The sequence below is a fragment of the Priapulus caudatus genome, unplaced genomic scaffold (assembly GCF_000485595.1).
Source record: "Priapulus caudatus unplaced genomic scaffold, Priapulus_caudatus-5.0.1 Scaffold502, whole genome shotgun sequence".
NCBI classification, from domain to species: domain Eukaryota; kingdom Metazoa; phylum Priapulida; class Priapulimorpha; order Priapulimorphida; family Priapulidae; genus Priapulus; species Priapulus caudatus.
Genome location: NW_014577563.1, coordinates 74,604 through 98,609, shown reverse-complemented (window position 1 = coordinate 98,609; position 24,006 = coordinate 74,604). Strand labels below are relative to the sequence as shown.

General features: G+C 44.6%; 4 protein-coding genes across 4 annotated transcripts in view; 1 reads left to right on the top strand and 3 right to left on the bottom strand.

The window, feature by feature from the left end:
* LOC106811079 overlaps nucleotides 1–1,219 on the bottom strand; it is a 3,159-nt gene extending 1,940 nt beyond the window's left edge. The window contains exons 1-2 of the mRNA XM_014814605.1: nucleotides 1,154–1,219; nucleotides 124–346 (exon numbers count right to left, since the gene is read on the bottom strand). Coding sequence (XP_014670091.1) covers nucleotides 124–258 — 135 coding nt within the window. The 5' untranslated portion in view covers nucleotides 259–346; nucleotides 1,154–1,219. The remainder of the gene's footprint in view (nucleotides 1–123; nucleotides 347–1,153) is intronic.
* Nucleotides 1,220–1,897: 678 nt separating this feature from the next.
* Nucleotides 1,898–10,076, bottom strand: LOC106811076 (general transcription factor IIH subunit 1-like). Its single transcript, XM_014814602.1, has 14 exons — nucleotides 9,968–10,076; nucleotides 7,853–8,014; nucleotides 7,649–7,741; nucleotides 7,267–7,375; nucleotides 6,896–6,992; nucleotides 6,440–6,593; nucleotides 6,065–6,214; nucleotides 5,625–5,704; nucleotides 5,171–5,425; nucleotides 4,475–4,681; nucleotides 4,179–4,272; nucleotides 3,867–3,982; nucleotides 3,583–3,675; nucleotides 1,898–2,368 (listed from the first exon to the last, which is right to left on the bottom strand). Exons 2-14 carry the CDS (start codon nucleotides 8,004–8,006, stop codon nucleotides 2,276–2,278), a joined length of 1,695 nt encoding a protein of 564 aa, XP_014670088.1. The 5' UTR covers nucleotides 8,007–8,014; nucleotides 9,968–10,076; the 3' UTR covers nucleotides 1,898–2,275.
* Nucleotides 10,077–13,594: 3,518 nt separating this feature from the next.
* Nucleotides 13,595–18,733, top strand: LOC106811073 (protein pitchfork-like). The gene is made up of 8 exons (XM_014814599.1): nucleotides 13,595–13,604; nucleotides 14,133–14,257; nucleotides 14,812–14,910; nucleotides 16,204–16,334; nucleotides 16,827–16,950; nucleotides 17,649–17,761; nucleotides 18,293–18,368; nucleotides 18,665–18,733. Exons 1-8 carry the CDS (start codon nucleotides 13,595–13,597, stop codon nucleotides 18,731–18,733), a joined length of 747 nt encoding a protein of 248 aa, XP_014670085.1.
* A 372-nt stretch (nucleotides 18,734–19,105) lies between these two features.
* LOC106811082 (SAM pointed domain-containing Ets transcription factor-like) lies at nucleotides 19,106–23,486 on the bottom strand. Its single transcript, XM_014814613.1, has 6 exons — nucleotides 23,355–23,486; nucleotides 22,435–22,621; nucleotides 21,529–21,904; nucleotides 21,151–21,348; nucleotides 20,619–20,921; nucleotides 19,106–20,258 (listed from the first exon to the last, which is right to left on the bottom strand). The coding sequence occupies exons 2-6, from the start codon at nucleotides 22,459–22,461 to the stop codon at nucleotides 20,074–20,076; spliced, it is 1,089 nt and encodes a 362-aa protein (XP_014670099.1). The 5' UTR covers nucleotides 22,462–22,621; nucleotides 23,355–23,486; the 3' UTR covers nucleotides 19,106–20,073.
* Nucleotides 23,487–24,006: the final 520 nt, after the last annotated feature.

The following is a 24,006-nucleotide window of genomic DNA, read 5'->3' as shown; positions in this document are numbered from 1 at the left end:
AAAAAATGCACTAACTAAATGCAACACTGTACAATCTAAATGCAGGGATATGGTATCCGATTTATTCACGCATTTCAACCAGAAGTGGCAATAAGCAAACACATATTGTTCGGTGCAATATACCGGAGCGCCTAGTGGCTGCTCGAACACCGCCTCGGCCTTGTTCGGCTTTGATGGCGTTGGTCGAGGGTGTCGACGTGCATTGATTAGTAAGCTGGCAACCATCCAGAGAAGCACCCACAGACCAATGTAACGCATCTCGCCTCCTCGCTATATCCCCCTCTCTCTTCCTCTCTGTTTCTGTTTCCTTTTCAGATTTGATTGTCTCTTGTTAGTTTCCTGTTCTCTGTATGAGTAACAGCAAAACATTCGTTAATGTTTTTTTCAGTGACACGATTCAAACAAGTGCACTGCTAGCTACTCGATGAATTGCACACTATTGCATCAATCAGATTCTTTCTCCATGAAAAAGACCGTCTTCAGTAAATGTGTATGTATTTGAATTACATGCAATAATAATTTAATAATAATCATAATAAACCTCTGATATGTGGTGTGATCAGCAGCATAAAGCGGAATGCCTTCACACTGTCAATCACACCGATCTAGAACATCGGCAAAATAAAAGGACACATAACGAAACACGTATAAGTACTACCATTTCTATTCCACGTCGTGACAGATACAACTTATTAATTAAATTAAAAATTTAATTTAATTAATTGCACATACTGTTAAGCCATAACAGTCATAAACTCTCTGCTAGCCCGGCGCGGCTTTAAAACTGGACGCGTGTGCGTGCGTGCGTACGTGCGTGCGTGTGTGCGTGCGTGCGTGTGTGTGCGTGCGCGTGGTCGCATGTATCTGTAGGCTTGCGTGTTACGTATGCCTATCGTATAAAACACGTGTGCATTTCTTGGAGCTGTCTCTCTGCGCTTCCTACGTTCTCTCTCTCTCTATATATATATATTGCACAGCATCCTAGCGGCGTAGCGGACATACAAGCAATTTACATCGCACGCACACTAGCCATACGCACACACAAGCACGCACGCACGCACGCACACACACACACACACGCACGCACGCGCGCACACGCACACGCACACACACACGCACAGGCACACGCACACACAACAGAAAGCATACTTACTCTGACCTGGCTCTCACAGCTCCGCTCGCACTGCACCTTCGAGTCCGACTGTAAGCCAGTTCCTCGTTCTCTCCTATCCTTCTAGAAGTACCTACGTCACTTATGCATAGCGACATCGCTCGTAGCCAAGCGACCGAGTATGCATGATGGTAACAGAGCACACGGCAATTTCAGCAGGTGATATTCCAGCGTTCGCCCACGGTGTTGTAATAGGTGTGTGCTGGTGGGACGGTGTAGAGTTAAGCGCGAGATAGCCCCTATATTTAAACGTTTGCGTGATTCGATGCGTGGTTTCCATCTAGCAATTATCGTTATAATGAAAACGCCTAATTTTTTTAAGGTGCATTTCGTTTTGCATCGACTTTCATGCGAATTTTTGCGTTGCGTTTCCAATTTCATCAACAAATTTTAGTGAGAAATTATAGCAGCAAATATAGCTCTAGTACTATAGCTACAGCAAATATAGCTCACCTTGGCTCACGTCAGTCGCTAAAGATCATTCAGTCCTCGCGAAAGACATTTTAAAATTAATATTATTACATTGTAATTGCGAAAGACACTGGCAAGATGAATAACAACGAGTTGTTGATTTCGTTACCACGGGCGACCAGGGGCTCCATGGCTCATTAGTGAAATATACATTCACGAGGCATTCACAGCCTCCGCCACAATTCACAGCATGATGACCTCACGCGTCTGCATGACATCATCCCAACAAAATACTTAACACTTCAAACCAGCCGGCCATTATTCACGTGGATTTATTCATTATTATATAATAATAACAATAATAATAATAACAATAATAATTGTTTATTTCTCTATTTTTCTTATTCGCTATCTCGCTATCTGTCTCATGATTTCTACGCTGTCTATAAATAACAGCAGACATGAAAGCGTTAATGAAATAACATTGATGTTGTCAAAAAATATAAAAAAACGACCAAATGTCAACATACATACGAACATGAACACACATCCTACACGCAAGCACGCACGCACGCACGCACGCACGCACGCACGCACACACACACCCCCACGCACGCACGCACACACGCGCACGTATAGTATATAATCAAAAGTAGCGGCGAATGAGTTTTGTACAAATATATAGGTCCGCTATCACCGTGGCCGGCCCCCACCTGTCTTCTTCGCCTCCCACGCCTCGTACTTCTTGTAGGCTGCTTGTAGCATCTCGTCTAGATGACCGGTCAGCTGCAACAATGCGTGAAGCTGACGTCAGCCATGCTGCCTCGCGCCGTGTCGCGCACGCTCGCCATTGAAACACAGCAATTACGTTGCAGCACAATGCCCGCGTTCGATTCCGCGATCGTTTTCAATTGTTTGTTTGTCGACGGCGAAAACAGCTAACTGGCTCGCACGCCCCCTATTTTAATAACGGCAATCAACGCTGATTACCTGGCAACTGCCACTAATGAGCACTGAGAGGCAAATAATGCAGGTTTGCTGATTTAACAAATACGATATTCGCAGACAACTTTATATATATGTAGCGAGAGAGAGAGAGAGAGAGAGAGAGAGAGAGAGAGAGAGAGAGAGAGAGAGAGAGAGAGAGAGAGAGAGAGAGAGAGAGAGAGAGAGAGAGAGAGAGAGGAGAGAGAGAGATAAGGTAGAGTAGATAGATAGATGTAAGACAGAATATAGATAGATAGATAGATAGATAGATAGATAGATAGATAGATAGATAGATAGATAGATAGATAGATAGATAGATAGATAGACAGGCTGAGGTTTGTGAAGAACAAGCGCTCGTGCGTGCGGCCGAACCCCTCCTTCATGCGGCAGCTGGAGGAGTATCAGGGAATCCTCGACGCAAGGTGAGAGAGAGAGAGAGCGAGGGAGTGAGGGCTGGTAGGGAGACGAGTAGAAGGGGAATGGAAGGAGAGAGAGAGAAAGGGGAGAGCGAGAGAGAGGGAGCGAGAGGGAGAGAGATAGAGAGAGAAAGAGAGAGAGATAAAGAGAGAGGGAGAGAGAGAGAGAGAGAAAGAGAAGAGAGAGAGAGAGAGAGAGAGCGAGAGAGAAGAGAGAAGAGAGTGCGAAAGAGAGAGAAGAGAAGAGAAGCAGAGAGAAGAGAGAGAGAGAGAAGAGGGGAGCGACGGTAGTGTCGGTAGGATGCACTCAAGATGGTGTGGGAAGAGGGCACGAGAGGAGAGAGAAAGAGAGAGAAAGAGTAAAGAGAGAGCGGGTCGGAGAGTAGGAGAGAGAAGCAGAGAAAGAGAAGGAGAGAGAAGAGAAGATGAGAGACGAAAGAGAGAGAGAGAGAGAGAGAAGAGAGAGAAGAGGAGAGAGCGAAAAGAGAAAAGAGAGAGAGAGAGAGAGAGAGAGAGAGATAAAGGGAAAGAGAAATGGTAGCTTGCGAGATAGGGGTGCTGTGCACACAGTTGAGTTTGGAGAAAAGCCATACGTACATTTACAGTGTAATGCTGCCTCATCACACTTTCCTGGAATGGTCGCATCTTAACCATATGAAATCGATCCAGAGTTCCTTTCATTTTAACAACCTGCAGATAGTTTTAGATAAAACAGCGTTGTCTTAAATGATGCTATAAATCTTTTTATGCTATATTGTTTGTTAAAAATGTTCTTTATCTAAGTGGCTATAATAAATTTTACTCTAAAATCACCGATTTATTTTTATTTAATGATATGCCTTGAAAATACGATTGGATAACATAGAAATAGAAAGAAGTACCTTTTCTTCGAGAGCCTTGGAGGTTACAGGAAAGCAAGCATAGAAATGCCTCAAAAGTTCACACAGAGAAATGTAAATTGCCTTCATGTCTTTTTGGATGGGTTGTGAGACCATTTCTATAGGAGCAATGACATTATTACAGATTAGAACTTAAGAAGAGAACTTAAGAACTTACTTAGAATATAAAATACTAATGCTATATACTTGTTATCACCTGTTACAATAACAATAAAATAGCATACCAACTACAAAAAGAAACACGTGGTACATTTTAAAATACGTGTAACACACAGTCACAGTAGCGGTCCTCACGATTTAGCAATGCATCAGTTGTGCCTCCCTGCATTAGGACGCCCCCTGGTGACAGCTCTCCCATCACTCCAACTGCTATACTGCTGGGCAACACCTAAAGAACAATGCAGTCAATGTGTCACACATTGACATTGGTACAATGAATTTAACAAGCTCTGCTATAAATTCCTTAAGAGAAGAGAAACTTCTAAAAGAAGTCAGGGGTAACAGAAACTGCAACTTGGGGACAAAAGAATTAGGTCGCGCAGGTTGCACTGCACTGGGACGCGCGGTTGCCACGGCGACGGCTCGCTCACCTCGGGCAGGGCGGGCTGCCATGCGGCGATGGCGTCGGTGAATGCCTGCAGACTCGCGATGATCTCATCGTTGCTGCGATACTCGGCGCGTTGTAGCGTCATCGGGCCGTGGTAGTAACGATCTCGCTTAACGAGGTTCAACCGTGCTGTCCGTCGCGTCTCCTCGCCCTCTAGATCATCATACTCCAGCTTCTCAATCAGCTTTGACTGGAAAAACACACGTTCAAGGGTTCATTCCTCCTATTTCCAGGACTTCCCAGGTACTCCAGGACTTCCCAGGTATTCGACTTCACAGGTATTCCAGGACTTCCCAGGTATTCCAGGACTTCCCAGGTATTCCAGGACTTCCCAGGTATTCCAAGACTTCCCAGGTACTCCATGACTTCCCAGGTATTCCAGGATCCGTGCGAATCATCCAGAAAGGGGTTGTACTTCAGGACTATTTACAGGACTTCCCAGATATTCCAGGACCCGTGCGAATCATTCGGAAAGGGTTTGCACTTCAGGACTATTTTCGCAACTTCCTTTATATTCTACAACTCATACGAAAGCAAGGGTAGAAGCGCTGGTACACCAGCCCGGTACTACACTGCTCTCTCCTCCTGAGAGCTTGCAATAAATTTATTAAGAGTTTTTAATTGTCTAGGCATGTGTCGAGGTGACAAGTTTAAAAGCAGCGTCAAAGTCGTATCTTACTCGTTTATTTGCTGGTGGCTCCACCACCCAGCTACTGCATGAACTATCATCGGCAAACGACCCGTTCGATGCCTCGGAAATGGCCGCCGCAGGCAGTGTCGTGTTGCCGTTGGATACGGAGGGCGTGCTCTTGTTTCCGGCGCTGTCGTCGGCAGTCTTCAGCACCATCGTCGAATGATGATTGAATCGGCGAATCATGTTCTGATTCACCTGGTGGGTGGTTGATGTTTTATCTACAGCTGCCCCTCCATATCCCTGCCAAGAAATTAATCGATCTTTGACAAGCTCTTCAGCAAACTTAGCATAGTTGATGGCAGTTAGAAGACTCACCTACGCAGTGACAAGTTTGGAGACTTGGTGCAGCATGCTGTCAAGTTGAAACTAATGCGCTTCTGTCTCGTTAACCCTACGTCTCTTAAGCTAGCGATAAAAACCGAATTAATGCGAGACATACCTCATCCTCAGGGTCGTCATAAAAATTGGCAATGTCAACCAGAGGATTTTCTGATACTTTCCACGCTTCCGCGAGCAAATCTGAAACAAAAAGCAGACATGACCATAGATGATGGAAAACTAATGTGCCGCTACATGCAGGACAGACTTCAAAATAATATCGAGCCAATTCCATAAGAGCCACAAGAGCAGAGAAAGCACTTCCTCAGCTTCATCTTGCTCAATTAAAAAAACATAATTGTGGCACTTTAAAACTCGGGATGGTTAAAAGAATAAGAAGCTAAGGAGGGGAGGGCAGAATTTACCGAGGGGGATCTATGGGAAAGGCCCAGTCAATGGGTTATGTTAATCACTGGGGCTTCTCTAGACGCAAGGGAATCCGGCACAGCTGTTGGTCTATCCAAGGTCAACCCTCAAGGTCACTCCAGCTTCAGGCGTTACCTTGGTCATCGCTCTTTGCGCACTCGGAGAATAGGTCTTTGTTGCCCGCAGTGAGCCGATCTCTGTGGAAGTAGTGCGACTGGAAGAAGCGGGTCCAGAACTCACTCTCACTGAGCTTGTGAGGAACATTCTCCAGATGTTTCTTCTTCACTGTTCAATGAAGAACAACACAACCCGTTCAAACTTCATCAGCATTCTTCACTGTACAACAAAGAACAACACAACCCGTTCTAACTTCATCAGTGTTCTTCGATAAAGTCTTAGCTGTCATAGACCACTTTTAGAATTAGTTTCAATATGATGCTCACCATGAGACTAGTAGAGTAAATGAGTAGAAATGTAGGAATGCAGCATTGGCTGGCATGCTATGCTTACCGGCTGGATATGTCTTGAATATCGACTCGATGATGTCCGTCGTGAGATTGTAGGTGATCGCGTTGACACCGTCGCTCTGAGGCTTTACGTCAGCTAGGAAGGCTCCGGACACGCCAACGCTCTGGGGGGCGCCACCGCCACCCGTGTCAGGCTTCTGCAACGAGCGGAAAATAAAGACATGTCGGATACCTGCCGACGCCGGTAGAGAGAGAGAGCCCGTGCCGAAATGGAAATCAACATCCTGTGGTCGAGCAGTATTATCACTGTCATCCACTAAGCAGTGATGTCGTCTGCTGACCTTAGCATAATCTTTCACTATCTGGTCATTTTGATCAATTTTAGTCATGAATATAGATAGCATAACATAGCAATGCAATGAACAAATATTTGAGTAACCAGGCATTCATGGCAGCATAGTGAACTCTACGTGCGATTATACAATATTGATGGTCTCACATTTGCAATATTTGCCCAGAATTCATCAGCCGTTAGGACCTGACTGACAACGAGATCCATGTAGAGCTTAAAAAGTTCAGGATCCTCCTGTAATTTCCTGAAACATAGAATACAAGACAAAAAAATCAAAAGTCGCAAACACATGTTAAACAGTTTTTAGCTTTTTTGAAATAAGTTATCACAATTACTCTTACGTTCTATATAATAAGGAGGATGATACGTGAAATTTAACTTGTATCCCAGTGTTCAACATGAAAGTTTATTAATCCAAGACAATTGCAAAATTCTAGTTATGGCTTATCATAGGTGTATATTTCTGATATCGCTCATTAGAAAATATACTAATGCCTTTGAGTTGGGTTTTCAATTACCTGTTTTTCTCCTCAAGTTCTTTGTTCACTTTTAATTTGAATCTTGGCAGAAGCTGTATGAGTAACTCCTTGACTTCATTTCTGTCCTTTCTCTGAGCCTGTTCTCCTTCTGTAAATGCAAACACAATTTTAAAGCACTCGCAAGAGTTATCATGATCTTGTCACCACACACGTGGCATTAACAGTATGTAAAATTAGGTGGAACCTACACATACTGAACACAATCATGTATCGTATGCAAAGATTCTCATTAGTACCTACATAATGGAATTTGGAATGATTTGGGAAGAGCTCATCATTACACTACTATAAATTTGGCCCTATAGAAGCAATTACATCAACAGCATAAAAATTAAATGTATAAAATTGTAGGTGTGCTTACCAGGATTATTAAAATGGAACGTTGTTGAGCCACCATCGTGCAACACGATCTGGAGCTGCACTTTAGACTTGCCTTCAGGAGAAATCTTTTGCACTGAAAAAAAAATTTAGAATTATTCATTTCTCATCCAGTCTCAGGTTGGAAAAATCTAAGTTGCTACGATAAAATTCTGTATGAGAATGAGATAGAAAACTGACCACTTACTTTTAATATCAGCATAATTGTGACTAATGCTGAAGATATCTTTGCTGGATTGCTGCCAGGCCATCCTCGTCTCAAAGATATACAGAGTGCCTTCCACCTTCTTACATCTTACATTGCTGATGTAGAGCAACACACTTTCTGAGCTTGCTGCCATTTTGTAAGCTACATAATAAAACATATACAATGATCACAGATCAAGACTATGCTGCATAATAACTTATTGTGGACAGAAAAGTTTTACTGGTATGACACAGTGACTGTGTTTCAGGACCCAGGGCATATGATACATCATACCGACACCTTAATTCTGTGTGGGTGCCTTCTGTGTGAATATAGAAAACAATAGTTTTAAGGCGAGGGACCAGATTTTTGTGCTAGAAATAAAAAGATGGCAGCGTAGCGTGCATAATGAGGAATTGGTTATCTGTTACACCCTGCACACGGCCTAACTAATGAACCAGTGCACCAGTGCCACCACTCACCAGGCAGTGGCGCACATAGAGTCTATGTCCCCCAGGGTACTGCCGGAACGTACCCTGGTCACTATTTCAGTATTTGATATGGTTAGGGTTAGGATTAGGGTTAGGGTTAGGTTTGGGGTTAGGGAGTAGGCGACTCCCTAGACTCGTTAGTGGAGTAGGCGAGGTACGGTCCGGCATATTAGATAGCACCACTCCAGGGTACGTTCCGGTATACCGGACCGTAACCAGGGTACGTTCCGGCAGTAACCTGGGTCTGGGGGATATAGACCCTCTCAGCGGCAGTGGCACCACCACATTCCACCTATTCCGCATTTTCTATACTAGAAATGGAAGGCCTTTTATCGTAGAGTACAATAGTTGGGTGAAACATGTGTTAACTTAGCATTTTACGCAATAACTTGTATATATATAACAAGCTTGGACCTAGACCGAATAATTCTGTCCCATATAACCTTTTTTATATTTTGGTGAGGGTTATTGGGACAGAACGAGGCTCATTGAAATTTCGTGAGATCGCATGCAAAATGCATGCGCTGCGAATGCGGCCCGTACGCCGCTATTGGCGCGAAAAAAAACCTACCGTTCCCTTCTACATGGCTTTACCTTGTTACTGATATTTGTATACATTCACTTCAATCGTTATTCACTTTTTAAAAGATTGTTTTTCAGAAAACCGCGTCATTTAACTTTTGTAAATTACGTGCACCATTTACAAACAATCAGACCAATCAGAGCGAGTCTATCAGCCCTCCTACAGCACCACAGATACAAGCGAGAACCAGGGGCTATTGTAAGACTCGCTCTGATTGGTCTGATTGTTTGTAAATGGCGATGTAATTTAGGAAAGTGGAACGAAGCGGGGTTTATGAAAAACAATCTTTTAAGAAGTGAATAACGATTGAAGTGAATGTATACACATATCAGTAGCAAGGTAAAGCCATGTAGAAGGGAACGGTAGGTTTTTTTTCGCACCAATAGCGGCGTACGGGCCGCATTCGCAGCGCATGCATTTTGCATGCGATCTCACGAAATTTCAATGAGCCCCGTTCTGTCCCAATAACCCTCACCAAAATATAAAAAAGGTTATATGGGACAGAATTATTCGGTCTAGCTTGGACCATACCGAGGTGAAGAAGAAGAAGTCGAAAGATCAGATCAACACTGCGGAGTGCGGTTTCCGAATTCCATTAGAAAGTTTCAATTTGACAATTAAAGAGCCTCCGTGGCCCAGTGGTTAGGCCTCGTACACTGTCCACTGAAGGCTGTGAGTTCAAACCCCGGCCGGGTCAGTGAATTTTCTCAAGGTGTAAAAACCTGGCTCTCAACATTGGAGTCTGGAGACTGTGAATCTCCCGTGCCGTGGCTCGGATGACCACGTAAAATGGCGGTCCCGTCTCCAGTAATACTAAGGTCAATGGGGACGTAAAAGAACCACTGAGGGTGCCAAAAAAACTCTGGCTGTGCCCACCCTCAGTGCCTTTTGGCTAAAAAAAAAAGGCTAAACTACCTGGCTTTACCCAAGCTATGTCACACCCCATGGCTAGCTATAGCCCGTTGGCGTTGCCTCGATGCCAAATTTGGATACTGCAACGTACTACAACAGAAACAGACTTTAATCACCCTCACACAATACCTTTTATACTCAGTCCTTCAAATAGATATTACCATCTTCGCATGATAATCATAATATCTATTAAATAATTCTGTAAACAAACGCCTTCCCAGATAGATTCGCTATGGAGGCTGACATACTGAAATGCTCAAGTTATTAAAATTGAAATAGATGTCGCCACTGCATTACATCATAGCAACGTAGCAGACAAAAATAGTTGGCATTCGCTTTAGTTTTAAATCAATAATAAAGTTTGCAGACATAACTTGAAGAGTGTAATGTTAAACATTACATAAACTTGTGATAATGATATGAACTAATAGAACGAGAAGAATCATGCAGGCAGGAAAAGAGCCAAATGTACAAGGTCAGCTGCTTCAGAAATATCAAGACAAGAGTAAATTTATCAAGCATTACCGTTACGCGCACGTGACGCAAGGCACGCAGCCCGTCGGTCATATTATAGATATATACAACACATGTGTTGTATATATATATATATATATATATATATGGTCATACTTGCGCGTAACTATCCTATATTCAATTCAGTTCAATTCGATGCGAATTAATTTAATCTAATTCAAATCATTTCAAGATTTATTTATCACCATAATGGCATAAATTAATTGCATAGTATCGAAAATATAACCAAAGTGATGTGGTAGCGGAGGACCATGGCCATGCACGCATACGGCATAGATAGTAACTATAAAACTAAAAGCATAATAGCCGGAGAATAATCCGTTATTCTATAGGAGCGTTTAATGTTGATAAACATTGACGTCATATGCGCACATGCGCAGTTTAACGGTTGGCAGCAAGCAGGATGGTGATATTGGTTCGATACAGCACCGCAGCACGCTACCACGTGTACGTCACACGCACGCACGCACGTTACGTTGACATGCATGGCATGCCGCACGCGCTGCCGCAACGCACGACGTGTACCTGCACACAGCCACGTACGCACGCACGACGTCACGCACAACTGCACCACGTGTTACTGCACAGCACACCGCCGTCACGTCACGCCAAAACGTGTACCTGCACCGCGCGAACACACGCTCGCGCAGCAGCACGCACGTGTACGTGCACCTCACGACGCAAGCACGCTGCCGACGTGTAAGTTCAACCACGCACGCACGCCACACTATGCTACGAACGTGTTACGTGGGCGCAACCACGCGCGAACGCACGACGTGTACTGTACACGCGGCAACACACCCCGTGTACGTGCACACGCCGCAGAACGCATGCGACTGTACGTGCGACGCGCCGCAGCCGAGTACCTGCCGCGGCACCACGCACGCACGCACGTGTATGTGCGCAACGGTACCGCACGCACCGCATGGCACGCCACGTAGTAAGTTCCCTTCTATCTTATTCTTACGGCTATATTGGGCCATAAATACTGATGTTATGCCAACGGAGGGCTAGTTGAGACTAAAATAATATCTTCCTTGACTTTTCTAAAGAAAAAAAACAAAAGCAATTTTACTTAAAGAAACTGCCCTGTGTGTTTAGCAGTATCAGAGACTTTTAAAGAATTAGATTTTCGGCTGTCACACTTTCGTGGGTTGCGTTCAGCGTTGTAATAGCCTGGGAAGAAGGGGCCTTTCTGTGTTCATCTGCCAGGAATGGGTTTTAAGAAAAAGTGCTCTGACAGTGTTCCTGGTGTTCGAACGTAGGTGTATCAGTGTTGTTGGTATCCAAGGTTGACCATGCCGTTGACGAGCTTGTACATCCATAGCACAAACGGGAATCGTGTGTAGACTCAGCGCTCGGCAGTTTGAGTGTTCAGCTGTCCGTAACACTCGACCTGTTGTGTGGCGCGTTTGAGGTATCTCGCTGTCGTCTTTGACATTTCAGATGTTTCACACGCACGCACGCACGCACGCCTGACGGCACCACACTATTCCAGAGGATGTACGGTGCGCACGCACGCACAACGCCACGACGTGCACATGCACACGCGTGCACACACGCACGCACGCACGCACACACTCATGCACGCACGTGTACGTGCACACGCACGCACGCACGCACACACTCATGCACGCACGTATACGTGCACACGCACGCTCGCACGCGCGCACGAACGTGTACCTGCTCACGCGCGTGCACACGCACGCACGCACGCACGCACGAACGTGTACCTGCACACGCGCGTACACACGCACGCACGCACGCACGTGTACGTGCACACGCACGCAGGCACGCATGCACGCACGTGTACGTGCACACGCACGCATGCACGCACGTGCATTTACACACGCACGCACGTGCATTTACACACGCACGCACGCACGTGTACGTGCACATTCACGCACGCACGCACGCACACACTCATGCACGCACGTGTACGGGCACACGCACGCACGCACGCACGAACGCACGAACGTGTACCTGCACACGCGCGCACACACGCACGCACGTGTACGTGCACACGCACGCAGGCACGCATGTACGCACGTGTACGTGCACACGCACGCAGGCACGCATGCACGCACGTGTTCGTGCACACGCACGCATGCACGCACGTGTATTTACACACGCACGCACGCACGTGTACGTGCACATTCACGTACGCACGCACGCACGCACGCACGTGTACGGGCACATTCACGCACGCACGCATGCACGCACGCGTACGTGCACACGCATGCACTCACGTGTACGTGCACCCGCACGCACGCATGCACGCACGCACGCACGCATGTGTACGTGCATATGCAGGTACGCACGCGCGCACGTGTACATCTAAACGCACGCGCGCATGCACACACGTGTACCTGCACACGTACGCACTCACGCATGCACGCACGTGTACGTGCACACGCACGCACGCATGCACGCATGTGTACGTGCATATGCAGGTACACACGCGCGCACGTGTACATCCAAACGCACGCACGCACACACGCACGCACATACGCACGCATGCACGCACATTTACATACACACGCACGCATGCATGCACGCAGGTGTACGTGCACACGCACGCACGCACGCACGCACGAACGTCTACGTGCACATGCATGCACGCACGCATGTGTACCTGTACACACACGCACGTACGCACCAACGCACTCATGCACACACGTGTACCTGCACACGCACGCACGCACACACACACACACGCATGCACGCATGCCCGCACGTGTACGTGCACACGCACGCACACGCACGCATGCACGCACGTGTACGTGCACACGCACGCACGCACGTGTACGTGTACACGCACGCACGTGTAAGTTCACACGCACGCACGCACACACGCACGCATGCACGTACGTGCACGCACATGTACGTGCACTACATAAACAGCGCTTTCTATCAGAACATGTGGGTCATTCATCTGTAAATGTCAAGCAGCACGCTTCGCTTCTGCCAATCATGACGCATAACAAATACACGTGACCTGATCTATGACGTCACGTGAAACACTCCTATTATCTATTCTTGGTATTAGGTTTATATTTTTATATGAGGTATGTTTAGGGTTAGGGTTAGGGTTAGGGTACACTTCTGTAAATAGTAGTAGTACAAGTCTGGTACACTTTGTGTATACCTCGGTTACATATTAGATACAATAATGTAACCCAAAACCCAGGATAGGGGGTGGATGTAACCCCAGGAGGTGGGATGGTAGAATGTAACCCAAACCCAACCCCTATCCTGGGTTTGGGTTACATTATTGTATCTAGGTATATATATGTACTATCAGGAGTAGATAATAGGGAATTCCCTATTATCTACTCCTGGTACTATGTATAATGTAGTACCTGATACGACAATGAACCCTTCAGCCGCACTGCCATGCACGATCGAAGTCATAAAGTCAGCTATCCCCCCTATAAATGAATTATAATAGCTGGGAGATATCACTTTATATGAAATATTTATAATAACACAATGCTATCGTGCTATATATGTAAAGGATATGAATATCTTTCTAGTGTTTATATATATATTGATGAAGTAACAATTTCTGTTACAACGTTTGTAGGTTTTCGGGGCTAACCGGGACAACTAACCGAGTGACAAATACTGAAATAGTACATTAACATCGGTAGCGTCTGTTAGAATTTTATGAACAACGTTGTTTAATGTGGTACATATCATTACTACTACAAGTAGAGGTCACTATAGATGATGAATGAGCATTTTTCATTTATTCTAGTTTCGTTTGGCACAACATTAGATAGGCAACTACTGCCAACGAAATTGCCACCAACAAAAGCTGGTATCTTCTTGGATCTTCGCGGGGAACCGAATAGAGGACCCGGTAGCTACAATAACCACGTGGTGCGCACATCCATTAGTATATTATTATATAGTTATATATTACATTGTTTGTATAGTTTATATAGTAGTAGTAGTCGTAGTAGTAGTAGTAGTAGTAGTAGTATATAGTAGTAGTAGTAGAAGAAGAAGAAGTAGTACTTAGTAGTAGTGCTCATAGGGTCTATGTCCCCCAGGGTACTGCCGGAACGTACCCTGGTACTATCTAATATGCGTTACCTCGGACCGTACCTCGTCTACTCCACTAACGAGTCTAGAGAGTCGCCTACGCCTACTCCCTAACCCTAACCCTAACCCTAACCATATCAGATAGTTACCAGGGTACGTTCCGGCAGTACCCTGGGGGACATAGACCCTATGAGCAGTAGTATATATATATATATATATAGTAGTAGTAGTAGTAGTAAGTCAGTAGTAAAAATAAAAATAATTATTATTTTTATCATTATGAAATAGACTAGTTAGTAATGTAAACTTCTAGTAATGCGCAATTTTTGGAGCAATTGCTATAATTTGCTATTTTACCATACATATTATCAACATTGCTGTATATTTAGGTCAGCTCGTTTGTATACGAGGCAGATAAACACATCACTAGTAAGAAGGGCTACTCATTGGCTGCTCGTACTGGACCACGACTTGCGATAAACTGCAAAGTACGTTATTATATAGTTATGTTGTTATAGTTATATAGTTATTATTATTATTATTATTAAATCTTTATTGCATGTAACTCAAATACAAATACATGTACTTAAGACAGTCTTTCATGAAGAAAAAATCTGATAAATGCAATAGTGTTCAGGCCCGTAGCCAGCTTTATATGGGGGGGGGGTTTGTTTTTAAATGTTGGCAATTTGTGAGGGCGCGAAGTCAGCGAAGCGAGGGAGCATAGCGACCGAGCAGGGGGAGGGAATGGGAGGGGGGTGTCTGGAGTGTGGGATGGAGATTTTGCAATTATTACACTAAAATGAAAAAGGTGAAATTCTTGCAAATTTTTTGTTTTGCTTGGGGAAGGGGCTCGGGGGGGGTCCGTGCAACCCCCCAAACCTCTCCCCCCCCCGGCTACGGGCCTGGTGTTGAGGTTATTAGTTCATGGTTCGCACAGTCCTTGAAAAGTCCTTGAATTTGAGGGGAGTCCTTGAAAAGTACTTGAATTTAGTAAATGTTGATTTTGTGCTTGAAAAGTCCTTGAATTTCATGAAAATGTCCTTGAATTTAGTAAATGTTGATTTTGTGCTTGAAAAGTCCTTGAATTTCATGAAAATGTCCTTGAATTTTTGGAAAGAATCCTTGCCTGTAATAAAAAGAAATTTTGTACCATCAATAATGTGCAAACCTCTATAAAAATTGCGTTAAATTAGCTTAAAAAGCCATAGACACGTTAGACGATTAAATGATGATCACAAATTACAGTAAGTCATTAAAATCAGTCAGTAAATCAAGGTATGTTGTAGAAGTGACAGTGTTTAGAAGGGTTTATTAATGTGATCCAGGTAAGTTTTAGAGATGACAGTGATTAAGAATGGAGTTATTATTAAATTAATCCAGGTATGTTTTGTTCTGTGTATGAATTTCGATAAAATGTCCGATAAATTGTCTTTGAATTTCCGATAAAATGTTCTTGAAAAGTCCTTGAAAAATTTTTCAGTCCGCCTGTATGAACCATGTAGTTAGAATTATAGTTATAGTTATAGTTATATAGTTAAAGTTATGTAGATATATATATTATATAGTTATGCGCGTTTCATTTAGCGGCACGATTGATTTCATATAGTTATCATGATATTGTAGGTAGGTGCCTAAACATTTATTGCAAGGATATTGTGGGGAGGTGCCCGTGAATCTTCCTCGCAATCTGTCTCTATGTCGCAATATGGAACTGTGCTTTCACAACACTACAACGTCAGTCTCACTATATCACGGTTTAATTCGTAATCCGTCCGTAGGAGTTGCCGTCTCCGTCGCCATGCTTGTATCAGAAGGACCGCACCGAGGTTATCAAGAGCCAGCCAGCGAAGAAACCCTTCCTGTCCGGATCGTCGAGGTTTCCTTTGGTGCGCTCACATTCACTGCCGGGGTAAGTCTTATTTCTGAAGTAAGTATATGAGATGTACACCTGCTGGTCTCGCGCAGAGAGACGTGTCGTTTCGTCCCAATTTGTTTCCTTTCACCGTGGTGTCGATTTCAACATTGTATCACAAATGGCTTTAAAAAAAACGAAATGGTTAACGAAATGGCTAACTTAACTAACGAAATGGCTACTTAAAATCGTAATCAATAAAACTATTATGTCGTTATTAACTATTATTATTAATGAAATTTTCTCGTGGTGATCTAGCGTCGTTCTTGTGCTCATATATTAGCTGTCTATGTGTAAGTACCACTCGTTCTCTCCAATAATTGAATGCGCCCTGGTCCCTGTGGTCATCCACGCATCCGTTGGTGACCATCCATACTATTTTATTGCATCTATCAGATTTTTTATTCAGTCTTCAGTACATGTATTTGTATTTGATTCACATGCAATAATGATTTAATAATAATAATAATAATCCGTGGTTGCTTGCAGGCCGGGAACGTACGAGCACGAAGTTAGGCAGAACCGTAGGCTGAGTTTCCATGGATCGTTCACAGGACAGCAGACTCTCAGAGCCACAGTCTTAATCAAGTGTACCACCAACAACGACGATAAGGTATGTGCGCCATCGTCAGCGTGCGTGCGTGTGCTGGCGTGCGTGTAACCCCGCTTGCGTACGTTCGTATGCTGGCGTGTGTCTGTACGCGCGTACCCCCCGCTTGCGTGCGTGCGTGTGCCGGTGCGTCCATGAGCGGGTATGCGCCGAAGCATTTATCGTACCTACTAATCGTAACACCTTTATAAAAAAAATAGATAAAGATCGCATATCTAGAAAATTGTTTGTGCCAAATCAATTCTTGGCACTCGTGGTTGTGTTAGCCTAAAAGTTTGCAAGAAAGATTTACAAGCCATATGTGCACACATTATAAAACACAGACGCACGCACGCAGGGCAGGCGCGCACATACGCATGCACATATACATCGCAATTGCTACATTGACACATAATGTTATACCTACTCCTAGTACTATGCACGTTTGTTCTCGATTGATGGTAAAACGTTTTCGTACTAGGGTCCCGTTTATATACATAGATGAGGTCCGACTTTGTCCGCGGAGTTTTTTTATGCGCTTAATACACACGGGGAGTATTTTGACTATTTTCTAAAAGGGAAAGGGAAAAGAAAGGGAAGGGTAAAGGGAACGGAAAAGGAAAGGGGAAAATATCGCATATGTAATAAAAATGAGTGGACGTATTGCTGAAGCGCACGGTAACATAGATTATAATTGACCTGAAGCTCTCGCTCTGTTTAAGTGTGACGTCTGCAGAGCAAGGCCCGTGGGAGACTACTACTGCTACAGGAGAGAGGTCCTGTGTAGACAGTGCTTTGAATTTCACTTGAGATACGGAGAGAGATACGCGGGGAGGTGAGTATACACGGATGTTGCTTGCCATGCTATGTATATGTATAAATAATTCGGATTTGAAGTGATTTTCCTGTATTTCACGCCCGTTTCACAAATGGTATACACTTTTGTTCTCGATATTGTAATGTGTAGGTAGAGAAATGTTAATTGGTGTTGATCGTGAGGTGCGTAGTAGCGTATAATCAAGCACGAAGGGTCGTTGTCGTAACAGGTACTACAGATATGTACCCGAGGTAGTTTTAGGTTGTTTAGTATTATGTTTATATTTTTATATGCGGTATGTTTAGGGTTAGGGTTAGAGTTAGGGTTAGGGTTAGGGTTAGTGTTACTGTTAGGGTTAGGGTACACTTCTGTAGTACAAGTCTGGTACACTTTGTGTATACATATATGTACCTCGGGTACATATCTGTAGTACCTGTTACGACAACGACCCCTTGAGCTATAATCAAGAGTACATAATAGAGATACATAATCTCTATTATGTACTCTTGATATAATATATACGTTCCCCTATGATTCATTGCCACGCAGCCACCTGCAGGCATTCAAGAAAGTACGCGACTGCCGCTTCATGCACGATCACCAGGGAACGTCGGCTGCTATCAAAGTAAGTGGCGCCACCTAGCGTACCCCATTAATTCGTTTCTAAGTGAGAAATGTCAGTCACTGACTATGTGACACTAGGTGTGAATTATAACAAACAAATATTTTTTATTGACTCCTTTCGACGTACATAACAATAACCTTAATAATTTCCCTCTGTGCGTTCGTGCGTATCTGTGCGTTTGTACACGTGTACGACTGTACGTACGTATACATTGTGCAGTTTGGGGATTGACTGCACGATGTAGAACGCTACTATTTCTAATTATTTATTTAACAATCGCCCTTTTTCATTCACAGCTACTCACAGCCCGTGAATTGAAGAAGCAGAATCTACGGGAGGCATATCTCAGTCTATATCACTGTTAATCATGGCGATAATATCGGCGATGGTCCACATTTTACATCGTAGTTTCCACGTTTTATATAGGCATACTGTTTTAGCTCATACATAGCAAACCATGCACAGGGTCGTGAAACGACATGATCAAACTAATAATGCCGTAAATTATTGTTATACTGTTTGATTGTTTTGCCATTTATTGATTTTCACATGTAAAATACGAGCGCTATGCGAAATGAGATTACTTTATACGCAATTATCAATGTTCGTGCGTTTTTTGTTGCATTGTTATAAACCTAACGCAGTGTTTCATACAAGGGTTATTTTAAGTTCTTAAAAAGCGAATTTTTGTCTTTCTTGAGCATTAAATATGGAAATAAGTAATGAATAACCTGAACTTATATATAAATAATACTTTTTATTAATATCCTGATCATATATATTATACATATATATGTACACTTGAAGTACAAAAGTTAAAATCCAGTAATGGGATATCCCATCCATATACTCTCGTCAACAGAAAATTCTTTCACAAACTTATCACTCTACGTATTCAACTTGCATATTACACGCGGACATCCGGTTTCAGTCATTTCGTCAAAGTTGATGCCTTGCTAGTTGGCACACGCACTCGGCAGAAACTCAGTTAAATATTAGACATCACAAATACAAAATTCATAGCAAAACTAGTCGAATTAGTGGAAGATCTATATTATGCTTCTGGTATAGGAAAGCACTGGATGTATATGAATAATTTGTTTTGGGGTTATAGGCTTAAATAAAAGTTAATAGTTTGAATAGGTATATTACCATTTGTTCACAGAACATACTTGGGCATTATCATAGATATAGACATAAGATTTAGGTTTTATTTCCACAGACACCATTTAGTATTCTTGTGGCTGGCTTGTGCCTTCTTGCAACGGCAACGAGGCTATCAAAAATAGCTACTTTTACTAACTTTATCAAATTTCATAATAACAACAACAACTATACACGGTGATCCACCACTACTGGGAAGTATATGCACCGCTTTGGCAAAAAAAAACAGTGGTAGAAAATAAATAACGATATGTACACTTTACAGATTGCATAGCGACTGGGATCCAGCCCATTCTACAGACTCGCTAAACAAATCAGAGCTCATGCAAACGAACCAGTGGCCAACTTTTACATCCTGCTTTCTGTGACATTTCACTTCACCACCCTGACGCCTCTCGTTCTCATTCGCCAGCCGGCAAACCACAAACTGGCGACCGGTTGTAAGCGATCAGACAAGAGGCGCGCCCTCAGCGACGCAGCACCGCGTTGAGTTACAGGGGAACGCATTGGGAATGTTGGCGCTGTCTGTTAGGGGGCGACACTACATGCGGTAGGCCGGGCAGAACTGGTAGACAAGGCGCTGTGAACGTTCAGTCTTCTTCAGGATGCCCTTCTTGTAGTACTGCCGCAGTGAGCGACTCATCTTGTCGTAGTTCATTGCCGGTCGGTTCTTACGCTGACCCCACGCTTTCGCCACCGCCGTCGAATCCTCAATCTTGAATATACCTGTCGGAAACAAGTTTTGCACCTGTTAGATTGATTGACTAGTGAATCGACTGTGATCGTCATAGAAACGGACCAGATGTGAAAGAATTGGAGCACCTCTCTCTCTCTCTCTCTCTCTCTCTCTAGGTTATCTTATAATTGGTTTATTGGGTGCCATGATTATATTAATAGTAATTTTATTTTAGTATATTATACTAAAAAAAGCTTGACCTGTTAGGCAAGCCCCCGCAACTTTATTTAGCTTGACAACAAAGCCAGGTCAACCCAACTTGTCAGAACAGTTGCCACAACAACATGGCAGACTATCACTCTAAAATCTCTCTGGTTGTTATCGTCCACATGACGGCAGACTATACTGACCTCGGGGTCGATCCACCCAGCGAATCGCGGCTCCGTATTTCGCCGGATCGCTCAGAAGCGACTTGAGGAACTGCCACAGGTGGATCGTCGTGCTGTGACGCTGCACGTTGCTAGGGGGCGCTTCTTCCGTCTCGCTGTCGCTGAGGATCTCGACGCTGTGTTCGCTGGAGACCTCGCTGGAGCGACTAGGACTCGCGGCTCCGCACGCCCACTGGTCGATGAGCGTGGACATGTCCATGTAGCTCGTCTCCATCGCCGCTGGCATGACGGTCAGAGACTGTGGCTGCTTCGTGTACACGGACGCTGCAATGACCAAAGACAGACTTGGTTAGACAACACATACTGCTGCTACTGCTTATTATCTACTCGGCTCCAAGTCGCACGAGAGCAAATATGCTCGACTTTACACATTTTGAAGAAGAAATACTGCTGTGACATGCAATGTCCAAAATGGTTAAGGTCGTTGCACCCACGTACGAATTCGTTGTGTGAGCACGACACGGATAGAAGAGAGAACGGAATGCATGCTCACCACTCTTCCAAATGTCGAGCTCGGCGTAGCAGACGGTGCCAAAGTCCGGAGCATACTGCTTGAACTGCTCCTCGGTCAGCGAGCACAAGGTGGCGCCACTCATGTAGAAGTTGTCCAACTGCACGATGGGCAGGTTGTAGTGGTGAGCCGTCCACTGCAGCCACTTGCACACGTCACCAACCGTCCACACATAAGGATCTGCAACCAGGACAAGAGATCTCATTAAACACCAACCCCATAAACTTCCAAATTTCGTTAAGTAATTCTGCCAAAGCCCACCATGCAGTGCCTGTAACAATTAAGATACCCCAACCTCGCACATTAAAAATCGCACGCTACGAGCGCAGCGCGTACACCGCCACCGATCACGCTTCTCACCTGGATGAATGTCAAGGATGTCGCATGCCGTCTCAATGTCCTTCACCGCTGCCGACACGGCCAGGCACCCGACCTCGTCCACGACCTCCCTCTTCATGCGCAGCATGTCAGCTCCAAACTCCTCCTCCTCCTCTGCCGCCTCCTCCTTCTTCACCTTGAAGTGGGTGAAGGAGTCTTCCTTCGCGGCGGGCGTGAGGTACGCTGACGCGTAGCAGTCTACGTAGTCGTCAAGATTCAGCACGGCGTCGAGGTCGGGCACGTACGCGGCGTCGTCGTCGCAGCTCACGGGAGTCGCGACTGCCTTGCCGTCGGTCACCTGCGGCATCGTCAGCAGGCCGGAGTCCGAGTATCCGCCGTACGACAGCAGCTCCGAAAGCTGAAGCAGAAGACGAGAGACTATAAGTATAAGTTATATTGTGTGGGTTTCGTGGAGCTTTCTGTTCTATTTGGCTATAGTTAGACATCGGCAAACTTTATGTGCGTGGAAGGTGCATGGTTCAATCATCCATGATATGCTATGTCTATACTGGCAGTGGAAAAGAAGTGATAAGTGTACAATTGAAACAAATTCAACAGCACCGTATATCGTTTACAATTATCATAAAAAATATAATACTGATCTAGCTATATCTTCATCCATGAAAGATAAGATTGAACAATCATTGCCAGGTAAGTTCCGAATGGAGGTGTGACTATATAAGGAGAGCTAGGCTATTATAACTTATATTTATAAGGAGAGGATTACCCGATTAGTATTACTATTACTATTAGCAAGAGTAGATAATAACAATAAGTGAATAACACATGCAGTTATATTATCTACTCTTGCTATTAGTTACAACTCGTGGTGACTCAATGCAGTCGACCACTGATATATGGTAATTAACTCACAAACTCATGACTCACCTCAATGCTATCACTGTCTAATATCATGTTGTTAGCTTTCTCAGTTGTAGGTGTTCTCTCTACGACGTTTCGTTGCAATATCTTTCTGGCTCTAGTCCTCTGCGTGTTTATGTAGCACAACAATGACGTCACCTGGCCACGTGATGACTAAACCGTGACGTCACCCTGACGTCAGCCTATCAACAACCTGTGCGAGAAGAATGGCCGCATTTAGATAAGAATTGCCCGCGGTGGCAGTCTGCATTCATCAGTAACAATAGAAATCTAGTGTGCGTAAACACGCCCATCCCCAGCGACAACCAACTGAAACAGGGTAGTCGACTGTATTATGCGGGCCGCGCCCGAAGTGACCCGAACAAACGCTGATAGGAGCGACATCATCATTGTAGGCGTGCATTCCATCGCCCACGCCATCGCGCGCTCATCCGCACGCAAACACGTCACTACGCACATGTCTATTTTTAGCCGGATACGTCACTTTTGGCCACCCGCGCGTGCAGTTTGGCAATGGTTTGCGCATGCGCGCCAACATTGTTGACAGCGGAGGAAGTTCGGCATGCTATTGATCTTTACAGAGACGCGCGAAATAATCGATCGGTTTCTCGGGTAGACAGAAAACTATCCAGAAACCTCCAGAAACGGAGAGTGTTACGTCTTAAATACCTGCACACCGTATTAATTACTTCAGAAATCGCCAGTTATTTCCCCAGAATTAGTTCAGACTTTCCCAACTAGTTAATTAGTAAAATACCGAGTATTTGCTCATTGTGTCGCATCGCGTACAACTTGACTAATTATTAATCGCAAATTAATCACTGTAAATTAATTAATAAATTAACAAATTCAGGCGTTGCACACGTCACATGTAATAAAATATAGCATAACATATAAATCTAAAAGTGTATATAACGTTCACTCACGTTTAGCGTTATCCGATGTAGAAATGGTTTCCAAGCTTCACGCTCGCTTGCAAACAGTAATTACTTCAATGCGAGGCAGCTCTGCAGGAAAGTTAGATAAAGGTTCGTTCTCTAGCTCGTTCGTCTGCCGAGTTTGTTGCCGAGCGCAGCATATATACCGCATTAGTCATCTTTCCCAGAACTGTTTACCAGTGGCGTCATCGACGCGTGGTGCGCATGCGCGAATTCTGCGAATTATCGGCTGCTACTGCTACTGCCGAGCAGCGCGGCGTTGCACGTGCTGCACGTACGGCGCATCGCGTACACTCGCACTCTGCCAAGTTCAATGTATGCGTGCACACCATAGCACGCCTGCGGAACGGACTGCCGAAATAGTAAACCGCCGCGGGGCGGACGGGCCGGGCCTCAATGTTGAGTGTATACAGAGATGTGAGAACTGCAAAGGAGTCCGCAGTCTCCGCACCAACACGACGTTTGGGCGGAAAAAAAAGACGCAACCGACGAGTGTACGTGAGAGGATACGCTTGTGGCAGGCGGTGACATGCACTCGCGTGGGCGTTGCATTAGAGAACATTCTACTCTCGTGCTTTGTATACCTAAAAAAACATGTAGCTCGAAAGACGTGCGCAGTTTTTTACTCGGCAACCGATTT